At 42.2% G+C, this 15587-nt stretch overlaps 1 protein-coding gene across 4 annotated transcripts in view; it reads right to left on the bottom strand.

The window, feature by feature from the left end:
- The window catches only part of LOC111270156 (uncharacterized), a 21689-nt gene extending 8138 nt beyond the window's left edge, over positions 1-13551 (bottom strand). For all 4 annotated transcript variants that reach the window (XM_022850217.2, XM_022850218.2, XM_022850216.2 and 1 more), the window contains exon 1: positions 10663-13551. In XM_022850217.2, the coding sequence (XP_022705952.1) occupies positions 10663-11997 (1335 nt within the window). In that variant the 5' untranslated portion in view covers positions 11998-13551. The remainder of the gene's footprint in view (positions 1-10662) is intronic.
- Positions 13552-15587: the final 2036 nt, after the last annotated feature.

The following is a 15587-nucleotide window of genomic DNA, read 5'->3' as shown; positions in this document are numbered from 1 at the left end:
AAATATACTGTTACGTTGGCTACAATGGCACACATACTACGATCAGTGAACGTACTTAAGCCACATTGAAATTCGACTTTTCGTCCGTATATGAGCGCGTGTGATTTTTAAAAAGCTCTTGTAGAGAACGAAGAAAGAACTAAAAACGTTACAAGTCTCTATTTCTGCATTATTGTAACTTACTCTCGTGTTTAAGTTAGAATAAACCGTAGAGGACGGTGGTGTTGAATGCACACGAGTCCATTCAACATCTGCTCGACAGACAAAGTGACTGTGACTATTTATGTAACAGAAACAGAGGATGTAGCAACATGTCATGTAAAACACAAAGTAAACCGTTTTAAACGTTTACTCTTCTAGTCAACACAGTTAGAAACAAGCCAAGATTGTAACTGAATCAGCACTGTCCCAGCTTCCGTTAATACTGAGACAACACATGTGTCGACCGGAAAACTGACCTTATAACTGGTTTTTCATTTTTCGATAATTTGGTCTACATCAGCCGTCTGCAGGTCCGCTGCGAAGCTAAGGTCAATGACTGTCATAAATAACTTCGAGAAAATTGTTCCTTGAGGCCAACGACTCTCTCGTTTTTGCCCGCCTGCGTAACGAGAACAGGAATTAACGGTGCCTATTTATTTTCTTATTATGTAGATACGTCATGACATCACGAACCCCTGCAGGGTACTGATCGTTAGGGTTGGCCATTAGGAATTATGTGATTACAATACATATATAGCTCAAGGTTCGTTAAGGCTTAGAACTATAGAAGACCCATAATTACACAGAAAGACAGGCCAATTAATTGAGTACTGCAACCTAATCAGCTCCACTTATGAAATACGGCAGTAGACGCAGGGCGAAAAGCCTTCATTATAGGCATTATCAGTAGGTCATGCAGTTCGTGTTCGTTTGTCTACTCTACTACTATACGCAGACTATTAAAAAATGTTCGACTAGACAAAATTTATCGTTCTAGTAAAAAATATAAACAATTGGCTTTGCCAGATCAAAAGCCGGAGCGTTCTTAATCAACTATTGTTATATCCACTTGTACCTTTCCAGTCAAACGCGTTGCTGATAGAAGGCATCCTTATCTTAAGTCACATCGGGCTGCATTATCTTCACCGGGCTAATTCGTACTGAGAAATGCTGCTTTAGTGTGGATCTTCAGAAGCGAATTAAATTATCTCGTCAGTAGATGCTATACAGGTATTGCGTGTAACGTGTTACAAGTTCAAGCTGTACCACATGGTTCTTCAACAATAGAACAAGTATACATTATCGCTTTCGGACGACTTGAACCTTGGAAGAGAAAAATGGCAGGGCCGACATTATTAACTTGAATCTTAGCTTTGCAAAAACTGATCTGGCGATATCGAAAAAAAACTTTCGTCTCGGATACGGACGCGGCTTTTTTAAGTGGTCATAGTAAGTGCCTTGCCAGTGTCAGCAACAGATCTCACCCTTCGCCCCTAGGAATGTTTATGGCCAGGTCGTGTTCAGAATCTTCTAAGAGGAAGAACTGAGTCCGTATAGCTTAGTGTATTACTATATCTCGGAAGAGAATAATTATTGACACGGGTATAAAATAATAGCATTGTTTACTGCTTTGAGCTGGCACCCTAAATCAACTACCATAATTAATCTATAGGGCGCATCTGAGCCGAAGGCAATTGTTTCGATTTGGTCCCAAGACGGAGCCCAAAAACATGCGCAATACTAGATTCTGCTGTTTATATTCGTGATCCCTTCATTTTTTAGTGTCTGCCCACCACAAACGATCGCTTAAAGCCGAAACATACATTACTAACTAAACAAAAAGTTTTTACGATTTGCTATACCGATATCTGCGCTATCGGCGCATAACAGACTAGACACACATTGATTCAATTTTGAAATCGTTGGAAAAAAATCTAATGTCTGCTAAATTTATAAAAAATAAAAAAAAAAATGAGTATCTACTATTTTTGTCCGACTCCAGATGCCTGTTTTGATCCACTTTAACAATTAGTTTAATGCGAACCACAGCGAATTACGATGCTGGGACCAGCGTATCGGCGTCCTATTGCCGTCCTGTTACGACCCTTCTATCAACGCTACTTCCGCTGCTGCTGCTGCTGCTGCCACCGGTGCTTTACTATCGTAAATGATCTTGAGTAAAAATATTTAACGCTTCATGGATTTCGCTTGACGATAGCCTTTTCGCAAGCCATCTTTGTATAACAGTGGCTGAAATAATGATAGCAAAAGTAGCAATGGAGTGGATGCCACTTCTACTATCCAGATCCATTGAATCGGGAACAAGACTGAGCAGGATAGATAGAACAACTCCTCTCCACTGGTCCTGCGCACGTAATCATCGGTCTTTGTTGCCGTTTTATGCGTTCCTAACTCCTTCTCCCCTAGGAGTTTGAACTCCCAGCCAGTTAACCGGTTCGGGCTATTACTCTTGAACATGTGAAGATTCAAATATCTCCTGCAAAGCTGAACACTTGACCGTCGTTGAAGCAAACGTAGCTAGCAACAGCAGTCGCGTTCACATCAGAATTAGTTACTGATAAGGGTAATTGTTACCGAGGAGCTCTTTGTAGATCCTTTTTTGCTTTTCGAAAACTTAAGACACTCTTCGTATTATCAATGTAGGAGTTTCATGGCCGTAAAACTGTATAAGTCACGATCTCGCAACCGGTCACGGAACCAGTGGGAGCCGATAACCGTTTTAGAAACATGTTACAAAATAGCTAGCTATTGATACTCCTTTCTAGAAAATTAGAACTCTTTCGAACGATGCAATGTAACAATGTAATGTTACAGACTTGGGTACGATCAAAAATTACGATTTGAATGTGTTTGGTATTATGGGCATTACGATTGTGCGCTTTTTAAGTTATCGTTTACGTCCGCAGTGCATCGTGAAGTTTATCGATTACTTTCTGTATTTAATATACAGCAGCCGTACATCTATCTAGACGATGCTTTCAACCGCTTTCTGTATAGCAAACATAGGCTACTATAAAAACAACAGGTCTATCAATTGTGTTTGCAAAAACAATAACGAACAAACGAACATAGTGGCCAATATGCCACTCGGATACTGCCTGCTGCTGCTGTTCAAAAAGTCTCCGCTGCGCACCCATTATGTGACTGTCGCATGACATCGCCCGTCTGACATCCACCGTCTTACAGTTTGTCTTGTCAATCCGATCGTACTTCATTTCCGCGTTCTTCCAGCGTGTTCTTCCATGACGTGTTGGCTGGTTTGTTAACGTCAGTTTGTCGTGGTCAACGACGGTAAATCGTCTTTGCGAGATTACCCACAAACTAACCATTGCGTAGCAGTGACGGCAATGGCTGATAGTTCTGTTGTTGCTGACGGCGCCATTGGTTGGCGACGTTATATCTGCCGCATCACTAATTTTGCCCCTGCCTCGTGCAAGTGCCCCTAACATCGGGCTGTGGTCAATTAACCTGAGCCGGAGTGACCGTCACGGAGCGAACTAGCGGCTGTGATGGACGGCGCCGCACTCATTCGAATACAATTCTAGCAAAGGCCTACTTCAGCTGTTCAAGTTAAACAGTATATGAACAGTACACCAGCAGACGAAAACGCTGCGCTGAAAGGGGGAGAATACGGGACAGTTACAAAACGCTTGTGAAAGACACTTTCAAAGGTATTGTTGGCCATAGATGGAGCGCCGACGGAGGCAGCTGCGCCAGGAAAAACACCGTAGTTCCCGTGGCAGCAGCAAGCGATGCCCGTGACTACAGTGATCGTGATCAAATGAATAAGTTCGTCCGTAGGACGAACTTATTAATTTATTCTAGTAATGAAAAAGAAGAAAATTTCTAGAAACTATTTTCGCTTAATCTGGTCTGCTGCTTTCCGGCTCCCTCAATGCCTGGCAACTTGGTACCACATCGAACAGATTGTCGTTGTAACTGTCGATTCTTGGCAATTAAAATAGTAGAGTGATCGTTTCGATTTTTATTGTTACTGTCTTTCGCGATTACTTTTGGCGTTGTTCTGTTCGAAGATTGAGTTCGACAGATTGATAAAAAAAAACGTTCAGTCTCTAGATAGAACATACGTGTACGGTTAGCAGAACAGCTAGACCCTTTGAGGAAGCCGGGATGTGTAATGCGATATATAGTTAGGCAGACTTCAGCCAAAGAGTAACATCATCTTTCACGAAGTCACACAATTTAGGAGGAGCCCACAAGGTCAAGCTAAACGTGTCATTTATTGTGCACTGTAGAGTAACGTGCATTGCATTTTGAGACTATCCATTATCTAGCCAGCCATAACTAACCATTATCTAACCAGCAGTAGCAAAAACAAAGGATAAGCTCTACAAATACATCGGCAGTAGCGCACGTAAAGATCATGGTCTTCTACTGACAGTTTCTAGACGCGGCATTTTTTTAACCATCCCTACAGAATCCTGACAACAAAAACAAGGGTTCTTTTAGCATGAAAAACGCAGAAGTGTTTTTTTTGTTCACGTATACACAGGCTATCATGTGTACGAAGTATTTTCTTGAAGAGTAGTCTACTTGACTTCTGCACCGGACATACGGCGGAAGTTGATTCGCTCGGCAAGATTTTTAGCCCGCCATAATTGTCAGGGGCAGCTATCTTTCTACAAGCAGTAGCGTGCCGACTTTGAAGAGGGTTTTTCAGTTGCCATTACTCATATAGCCTCTCTCTACTTCCGTCGGTATCATTTTGAATATGTATGAAAGGCCGTCACCCAACGAATAGCGGAACAGAGTTATTTTTTCGTTAGAACAGAAATGTTAGACAAAAATTACATCTATTCGTTTGACCACCCTTCGGCGAGCTCACTCCGACTGGACATCAGAACTGATAGAGGAACACAATGGCTTACGCTGTTGGCCGAGCTGACTATTTCGGACATTCTGCGGCAGGCCTCGACCGCGGGCGATTGTACCGATGTACTTCATGCTTCAGGTTCATCAGTCGTTGATTCCGTGCTAATTGAGCAAAGCGCTACAGTTCAACGTCGTCTAGATTTGGATGCACATAGCGTTACGAAAAAAAACATAAACACACCCTTTCGGTAGTCATGTTTGCTCAATAGTATCATTTATCAGTGTTCACTGGAAAAATATACAGTCTAAGTAAATAGATGAACAAACATATGGTTTGAAGACCGGAAACGTTGATTTAATCAATCCACCAGCAACAGAGCGTACAGATCAAATGGAAGTTCCTAAGAGGCACAAGGGGCGGGTGGTAATAACGTTTCATATTGACTTTGGATGCAAATAAGTATTGTTAGCAGTGGAAAAAGTTGTCGCCTCAATTTTTTGTGAACCGTAATAGTATTTCTTTTTTCCTTTAATAAAGCTTGTATGAACTAGAGCAATATTCTGGTCTGTTGCAGGGTGGGCAAGATTTCTTTTTACAGATCTATATTCTTTGGACGCTAACACCTATGGTACCCTCGCCCCCTTATAATATATAGCACTGGCAAGCAACGACTTGACAAGAAATTTCTTCGAACGCAGCGGTCTGCTATGTGGCGCGTACTCTATGTATGGCAAAATTGATTGAGAGACTCTAGATAATGTAAACATCATTAGCCGGTAACAGACTGAATGTATAACAAGTAAAATTAAATTTAACTAGCGTGTTGTTCGCTAAAAACAATCAGAGATCTCTGTGTCTTGTTAAAAACGACTCCTCGTCGGGACCAATTATCGTAACGGGACTTTGCTTTGTATGGACTGTTAGTAAGGCCCAAGACCTCTGTTATGGGTTATGCTGGGCTAAATGGTATTGTCAAAAAGAGACCAGGCAGTGGGTTCGACCGTTGAGGGAGTAAAGGTAGAAAATTACGGCCAGTCTTTGTATACTAATTGGCTGGATAGAATAACTTACAGGTTCATGTTAGCCATAAGACGTTTGCGATGTAGCCCATATGTACGTATAATAACAAAGTGAGAGACCTTCAATAACATAGCTTAGTGAAATCGGTGTAAATGAAAAAGAAAAGGAACCAAGTCCGGACAAACGGATCCTATCTAAAATGACAGTTTGAAATAATACTTTCGTAAAGTTTTTGATAGAGAAATAGACAGTGATTGGTAAAAGTATGAGATGATATGTCTTACACTGGTTAGAATGCTATACGACAAATATAATATTACAACAGGTAAATCTTAGAACAGAAGCCCACGCGGAAAGATCAAAGGGGTAGAACTATCTCATCGGTACAAATGTTGCATGCCTTAGTTATATATTTGTTTCGATGTTTTGGCCGCTTTTCTCATCCTGTTAACCACCGGTGTGTCGTCCGCGAGCCTTATTCGCCCACACAAAACGGTATACTCGCTTTTCTTTCTTTTTCAAATAGGAAAAATATTGTATGTATATTTCCGGGCTGTACGGAAAATATTTGTCGTTTTACATCAGACAAATTCACACATCAGTTTTTACAATCGGACAATTTCCTCATCACATCAAGATTAGCAGAGATGACAAAGGATCTTGACGACCATTACTGGATATATCTATTTATATAGATGTTAAAGACAAAATGACAGCCTCAACTATTTATCGAGCCAGCCCCCCCCACATGTTGCACCTTGCAATAGTTACTGCGACTGATAACGATCTGGCAAGTAAAATTGAATTTAATACAAGTTGAATGCTTTAACTATCTTCAATCGTAAACAACTCATCAGACCCAGTCGAATGCGACAGATTCAGGCCAGAACAAACCAACGAAACTAACTTTTAAAAGCACTCATAAATTTAGGCTGTATACATGCAAACGACGCGTATACGGTTCTTCTGTGAAGCACGTAAGGAAAATAATGATAATACGTACATTTTTTTTTCATCGTACATCATTTACAAGGCGTCCGCTTCACTTCCAACAATAAAAATGTGACCAAATCCAGTCCGATAATGTGCGTGACGGCCGTGTCGTAATTTTTATTAGATTTCTTTATAAAATAGCTTAAATGCTCGTAAAAGTATTTTTTCTAGACTCTGAGTTATAATTTTGCTGTGTTTTGCTTTTAAATAAAATCTACAATAGCATTCATAGACAATCGCTTCCACGAAGGCCACGAACCTAATACATGCTTGTTTGTTAAGCTTAGTTTTTTGTTGTTATTTGTCTATTTATTTACGTTTGACCGTTACGGTGACGTTTTTCTGCGATAGTGATGTATAATGCGTTAAAGCCTCTTCGGTGTTAATTAGGGATGGCTCGTCGTAGAATTTATGGAGTAACGATTAAGTAACACAATAACGTGTGTGCGTGTGTGTATATGTTTAAACATGTGTATTTAAACCTTTGCGACACTGAACTTTCGAAAGAGATAAATGCTGTTTCTGGGCAGCCGAATTAAGCAATCATTTTTATTTGTAGCGAAGAAAATTTCTGGAAGTTCCAATTCCTAAATTTTCACTTGTCAGTGATGGTCTGATTACTGAAGGTGACGGCTCCCGAATAGAGGCAACTTCTAATGTCCGATGTATCGTTGGGCCAGACCTATTTTTTTCAGAAATACTGTCAATTTATCATAAGATATAGTTTGTCTAAACTCGACGACTCCATTTTAGCTTCCATTCTTATGCTCCATGCTATTGGGACATGTAGCAGTTTCTGACATCTATTATAAATGCTAAATTATAATAGGAGCAGATTTAAAGTAATGGTATAAATGGAATAATCGTAGCCCTATGCTACTGTTGTGTCCGTTATTGCTATAATTATATTTCGGTTCAGCCTTTCGTGTCGTTTGATATTCAAGTACAAAATGGAGGCCTTTCGAGAAGCAACAAGAAATGGAAAACGTATTTCTATTACTTGCCGCATTTACTGCATTACCTTGCCGAGATAGGACGCAATGTGTCCTTAGAAGTCCGCCCCACAGCGCCGATAGCAACAATAAATCTGGAAGGTCTCAAGTGCAGTTATGCTACCGCACTTTCGAACTATTACAACTATAGACTCGTGATACGATTATCCCTATCGTATAATATATGCGCGCTCCTACGCACTACAAAGCCAACGGCCTGTCAAATGGTAAAGACAGCCTACGTTTAGTCGATAAAAGTAGCCTGATCATTTAACCTAAGCCGCGAACACGATTTGTGATCGTGCCTATTGCGATTTGTGATTAGACCTGCCTACGGCAATACCAAAGACAGTTGCTTGCCTATCGTATCTATATGCTAGGCTGTACGCCCGAATCTAACTAGGCCAAACTGTTTCCTAGCGCAAAATCTAGCGTGCCAGTAATCGCCAAAAAATTCACTTTTCATTCAGAACTGATTTCAGGCTCGTACTAGTAAATTGATGTCCACGTATTTGCATACACAGAGACATTCTAAAGCGTCCGAAGCGAAGGGCGTCATCTTTAACGTAAATTCATTTGGCTAATCAGAGAACACATAGGGGTAACGAGTTCGTTTGATTTAGTTTTCCAATGCAGGATGCTATCGCTTTCGAGACGCATCAATAGCTACCTAGACGTCTGTTACGGAACCTCATAAGGATCACAAATATGGCATGTTCAACGAACATTCTGCCTTCAAAAAAATATTCTTTTCGAATGCCAGAGTCTATGAGCTAAGTAAATTTAGCGCTACCCCTCGAGCCATTACCATATATAACGCCATCGAGAATGGTTTGTTACACCTGAGCTCATTAAAAAATCGTTAAGAACTTAGCCAGCAACCTCTTAACTTCGCTTATCGTAATAAGAAAAAGGGGACCTGAGCGATGTTAGATCCGGACGAGGTCCGTATACTATGCTGATGAGAGCTTACGTATTACCATATTTCACGATACTCATTAAAGGTTAATTAAATGTTGGCTTCCCTCGAACTCGGGGATAACGTCAAAAACGACTGCTATGTATACACAAGTATTGTTTACTCATGGAGTACTAGCATGTTGGAAAGTTCTATCGAAATATAGTCGTACTTATGAGGCGAAACAGAAAGATCAATGAAATATTAAGTAACAGGGTTGGTAAATGTCAGTTGATCCAAAAATGTAAACAAAGGTCACCGGGCAAAGATCTCGGAGGTTTAAATTCATATATATATATATATATATATATACAGTGTACCTATAGAATATTAAGAAACTCAACTCTCTGGGAGCAATAGCTGTCTCAAATAGTAAATTCTGCTTCGGATTTCATCAGCCATTTAAGGCGCTAGTTAAATTAAATGAGTTAAATTAAAGGCGCTAATGTTCTCTAACTTCATTTCTCGCGTCTTCATTCTTCTCTTCGAATTCGAACATTATTCTTCGTTATTATTAAAACAAAGGAGGAAAGTATTTGCGCAGAGGTTTGTCTTCAAAGTTTTCCAATGGACTGCGAATATTTTCGAGCACCTACCTATTGTGGTCTATTTGCCGCGGCCAGTAATTGCAGCTCGACAATTGCCAATGATAAAACAGTTCGACCTTAATAAAGAAGAACTTTACGAAAGCGATAAAAAACTGTTTGGCTGCCAATATCTAATACATTAGGTGGATGGATGTACGCATACCTGGTTGGCTCCGGCCATTGATTCGTTTAAGCTACGGCCAGCAGAAAAAGGACTTGGGCAGCCATAATACGATACCATCTCAATGCCCGATTTCATAGTCAACATCAAACGAGTCACGTTACTAAAAAACCCCGTAAATTGGATCAATGTCGTGACCGCTTTTGATTTAAATTTGTGGCACGACAAATTTGTGATACAAGTTTTCATAGATAAGGTTATGCAGACGAATTTGAGTATGGTTTCCCTCAAAGATATTATGTCTCAAATCCCGTGTAACAGCAAGATAGCACCATTTCTAGTAACTTGTGTAATAATAACCTAAAACCCGCTATCTCTTAATAGTAAATTATATAATAAATATATTAATGGTCAGCACTGCACTCGTTTCGATGACCCTCGTTGCGGTTTATTCAGTAAACGTCTTGTAATCCGCTGCTTAACGCAACGTTTATTTGTGCATTGAAGATTCAGAACATCTTAGACTTTATTACTTTAAATTCCCAGTTTCTCGCTATGCGATGATGGGGAGCTCGAAGATATATTGTCGTTCTTACTGGCCCATAAATGCTTGACAAGGGTTTTCATTTTGAAAAGATATCACAGTGTTAAGATGATTCACTTCATACAAAAGCTAGCCATCTAAACAAAGGCAAATACTTCTCCCAGGAACGTTTGCCGAGACCTATACGCACCTGTACAGAACTCGAGATTGCCTTCAATGCGATGCTCCAGGTAAGCCTTCGATAGAGAGTATTAAGATATTATAATATGTATAGACTAGAAATGCATGTTGACCATTCACCTCTTAGACGATCGTATAAGGCTGCGTATAGGATTAGAGTCAAAGATGGCTATTATATACATTATATTAGGTTGTTTTGAGCTGGGATTGGAACCAAGCCATAATAGGGGTCGTTAAAGGCGGCATAACAAAAAAGATGCATACTTAGTATTGACGGTGTATTACTTGAGCAGGTGATCTTGCCATATTTACTGTAAGAATGATTGGTTAACGTCCTATAATTGAATCAACATTAAAGGTGCGCAGAGATGATGGAGTAAATGATCTTCTTGTTGGCAAGATTAGAAATTAATTTTTGCAACTAACTTACCTTCCCAAGTCGCCATATTCTAAATACGTCGAGTCGATTATTTCCATTTCCTAACTGTGAAATCTGCACCCACACTACTGTGTCCTTTAGCTTGAAGTCGGCGTCACCCTGGAACAAAAGATGCCTGTAGTCATGGATCACCTTATATTTAGCCGCGCCGATAATATTGTCCACTCTAACAACGAGACCAACGGTAACATCTCCATGCTTACTGCACTTTACGTACGCAGGTTTCTGGCGAGAAAGCGTGTGCACCCCACGCACCTGCAGATCATGCAGAAAGATCTGAAGTGAGTCCTCAACGCACACGGTTATATTTGGGCCTGGAATAGGCTCCATGACTCGAATTAGACGCCGCGCAAATCGGAATAAATAGTCGACGTAGTCATCGAGCTCTGTGCCATTGTTACAGGGCACCTGCCGCCGGGACCGATGATGCGGCCGAGAACCTGTTTCTGTCTGTATTATCCGAATATCTTGAACAATCTGAAGTCCTGGAGATCCGCGCGGCTTTTCGATGCCGTCGCAAGTCGCTCCTTTGCAGTGCGAACCAACACCAAACGTCAGAGGCACATCATCACGCAGAAGCAGCTCTTCAAGTACCCGGGCAACATCAGGCTTTGCTCGTCTCATGGCCTTATCGATATACTGTCCAAGAGTCCGCTCTAGACGCAGTCGGCATTCATCTACCAGTGCCATTCCCAGTGTTTCAAGAATTTCTGCTGAAAGCTCGTGCTTTTCTGCCGTCGATGTAAACGTAAAGTCAACTTCGTTCATGTGCGTGCGCACACCCGACTGTGCAACATTGAGCTCGCCATTCTTTTCGCCCACAAGTCGGGCAAACCACGAGATAGCTGGCCGATCTACATGCATTTCAAAGAGACCTCCATCATAGATCGTGCTTGAATTTGCTTGGTTGTTGATAAAACCCTTTAATTTAAACATTGACTTCAACCGCATCTGGGCCGCCCGTAGAAGAACGGACGCGCGGAGATGCTGCGTACTCGTGGCCACGTCCAAGACACGCAGGCTATTCAGTCCTTCGATTTTCACTCGCGACAGTGTGACATTTACATACGTATTCTCATCCCGTATCAGCACACTTAGCCCACCGAGATCCAGCGGGCTGGCGTATCTGGCCGCCGATAGTACTTTCTTTGCTATCGTTCCATGAAACGCTATTAGATCGGTTTCATTTAAAGCACTTATTCTACCAGCAAATTGTGAGAGTTCTAATTCAGGAATGATCGCGTCACCGACCCTGCCAAAAAGCACCAACATTCCGAAAATCGTGCTCCACCTCATCCGCGAGGTCGTGTTTATGTTCACAGTCATTGCTGACTCTATTGTAATGACCAGTGTCAAGATCAGCCTCGGTCACACTTTCTATTCCAACCTCACCGACAATCACAGTAATCCTTCCCAGCCCTTCTAGTTTCTCCGTGTTTTCACACCATCGACATATGGCCGTATGGGTTGCTCAGCGCTTGCATTTCACTTTTTTTCATTTGCTGATTGACATTTATAGGCGCTATTATCGGCTACGAGGATCCAATTCGTTAATTGTATGTAGCTCACACAGCCTGTCGGTATTGCTATGCGGCCAGCTAATGACAAATCGACACTAGTCTACTGGCATATTGGACCGCATTAACAAGATAGGCATAAATGAACGACTCATAGAATCCCGTCCGCTTAAACACAATAACAGCAGCAGGCGCAACAACAGCAACAACGGTGAAAGCAATAGCAACCTTTTACTTCAGCACGCCGACCTGTCTGTGTGCCGCATTTGGTTATATGATGGCTCTGTAAACCCGTTACTAGCATCTAGTCTATTTTATAGTTACAAATTATGCTGCACATGCACATATACAAACACAAAACTGATACGGAGACTTGTCAGCAATCCCTTTTCAAATAAGCACGATCGCTGTTATGTGGGGTGTGTCGCGCGCGTCACTGATTGTTCGTTAGACGCTACGTTCTCGCTGTAGCGTCAATGGGGCTCAGCTGGCGACTTTAGTTTCATCCGCCGCCGGATGGTTTCAGAGCGAGTAGAGCGCAGACAGGGCAAACGAAAATGCAAAACAGACGAAGCAGTAATTTCCGGTAAACGACAGCAAAACAGCGAACTGCCCACGTTCAGATTTACAACAAGAGACAGCGGCAGTGATACCTTAAGTTAGTTAGTTAGTCAGCCCTTCAGTAGCATCGGGACCAACCGGCCTCGATGCCTCACCACAAAACGTTACGAAGGGCACAAACATACGACAGGAACAGCAAAAGCAGAGTTAATCTTAGCGCCACCGTTACTGCGATGCTATGACGATTGCGACTGACTACCACGACTTCTGCATAACGTTCCTCCCAGACGCTGAAGAAAAATCGGCACCAGCTACCGGCACACACGCGCACAGTCAGACGCTGTAGAACTGGCTAACGTTGCTTGCAACGTCGAAGTCGCAGCATCGAAGCGCCGACCCGGCTCCAACGCCAAGCTAAATAATGGTCCAATGTATTCTAATGGAAACAGTGCAGGTGGTGAAGATGCCGACTGGAACGCGGCGAAGAAGGATCCAGTCGCTAGAGAAGACCAGATAAGTGTCTCAGAACTGGCGGCTGGCAACAGTGTTGTCTTACGTTACGTACTGCCCCGGTGTTAAAAAACCAACCCACAGCAGCCTGGGCCTGGGAAGCGTCTGGTTCCTGCTGTGTTAGGTTCTATGTTTCGGGTTCGTTGCCTGCAACTTGCTTGTCTCGTTTGCTGAACTGCCCGACTGGCAGTCGTTAGCAGCCACCGCAGCAGTGGTTACAATGACTACCAAATCGATAGCAATTGATAGACTGATTTGGCGAAAGCATTGCTCATCGTGCGACGGCCCGCTGCTGGTACAAACATTCGCGCGATGGCAAGACGACGCAGCTGTTGTCGTTGATAGAGCAAGAAGCGGTTTGTAAGCTAGCAAAACACCTCTCGCAGGTGAGGGGGGATAGTCATCGTGTCGGCTGAGGGCTGACAACTCCTTATTTATTCCGTCGAATTCGATGTCGGTCACTGCCATTTACAATGTCCAACCGTGTATACAGTAACAGTGTACGGTACGAGTACAGTGGTTGACGAGCCGGCTAAGGACATAAAAAAGGACCTACAGGCCATATAGCAAATTCATTACTAACGCATTTGACCATCGGGTCACGATAGTTAAGTTGTGTGGTCCTGAACTGCAGCGGCAACCTCTTAATACACAACAATCGGGAAGGAAAAGGCGAGGGCGAAGAATATTATCGCTGAAGGTCGAAAAAACCCAGCTGGAATATTATGCGATATAACATAGTACCGCTTTGCGAACCATCTGCTAAAACAAGTTCTGTCGTATCAAGAATCGTTAAAATATTTATGGCTGACAAAACAGCAGCAAATTAATCCGTGCCATTGAAAACTGGGCAGGAGAACAAACTGTTGACCCGTTCATATTGATATACTATCCACATGGGCTACATCGATGCGTTAAACCGTAACGCGTCCAAAAAAATCGTGGAGTATTCATTAGCTTAAGAATAAAATACACATGCGTATTCATAGATCAATCCGAGTTACTGCCGATATTCATCGATATCGTAAGAGACAGTGATCCTGCCGTTACACTAGGTCACTTGCTCTCATAGCTTCCTCCGTTGCCAGTGCTGCTTGGGTTAGATAACAATGACATAAAACGCTCAGTGATTAGTATTAGAATACAGCGGAAAGATGGGGATGTTGTACTCACGTTTGAAGTCACAATGCGACGGGCGTACTATCATCATTCCGTTATCAAGTCATAAACATTTCGGAACAGAAGTGACAGTAAAGGCCCGTAATGGGATGGGGTAACAACAGGTACTGCTAATCTTTATATACTTGTTTCGATGAGCAAAACCTCCTGAAGCCCAGAGTCAAATGCTATTATTAGATAGATTTGACTGCACAACAAATGTGTACTAATTGATTTTATCGTATTAAATACCACGACGGCTCCGCTTATCGGTGCCTATACCTATACGATTTTATAGGTGTATGCCTGTCTATAATTTTGCTGGGCATCTAGTCGACACAGGAAGACTAAGGGTATGCCAAATCTTACTGCTTTTATAAGGTATAGATGACCGCAATGGGGCAACCGTCCCGATCGTCCAGTGTTGGCCGTGTCGGACGCTGTACTTTTGCTTTGGTCAGCCTGTAGAGAATCGATAATAGCCATATTGATGACAAAGCTACTAGAATGGCGGGATGGCTTTGCCAAAATTTGATCTACTTAATTAACAACGATGGCAACAAAAGCGGCATGAAGTCTGCTGGGCCACGCGGACAGCTGGCCTTAGCAGCTGGAGGTGTTTGGTCCATGTTGCACTAGAAAAAATACGAATGAGTGGGTCTGATCGCTTCTCGTAGCTATGTAATATGTACCCCAATAGTTGTTCCCAAAGGATGAGAACGTAGTGAATATGTTAGTAATTCAATACAGTTTTACGGTAACAAAATACATTTTGCTTGAAAATTAACAGTTCGCCCGCTACCTGATAATCGGCGGCAGAGACTATTGGGGACCAACAGATAATCCGTCCCCAAGAGGCGCACAGATCAGCTCTAGATCAGCTTACTGAACACAATAATCGCTGCTTTACGGGAACAGGCCAATATTCAGCGGCATATATATGGGGACATATGAGCCCCCGCACACTACTTAGGCACGAACATTCTTTTCGTTAGGATGACAATACCAAGATATTTGTAAAATTGCTCCATATATACTATGCAGATGTATAGGTAAGGTAATGAGGATGTCGGTTAGCGCACTTGTCACCGTCGATCCATTCGATTGTCTGACTAAGTAATGATCAACGGCCAATATCTCTCTCTCTCTCTCTCTCTCTCTCTATATATA

The sequence above is a fragment of the Varroa jacobsoni genome, unplaced genomic scaffold, assembly GCF_002532875.2.
Source record: "Varroa jacobsoni isolate VJ856 unplaced genomic scaffold, vjacob_1.0 scaffold_1450, whole genome shotgun sequence".
NCBI classification, from domain to species: Eukaryota; Metazoa; Arthropoda; class Arachnida; order Mesostigmata; family Varroidae; genus Varroa; species Varroa jacobsoni.
The sequence above is the reverse complement of the archived record's forward strand: the minus strand, read 5'-3'. Positions and strand labels throughout refer to the sequence as shown.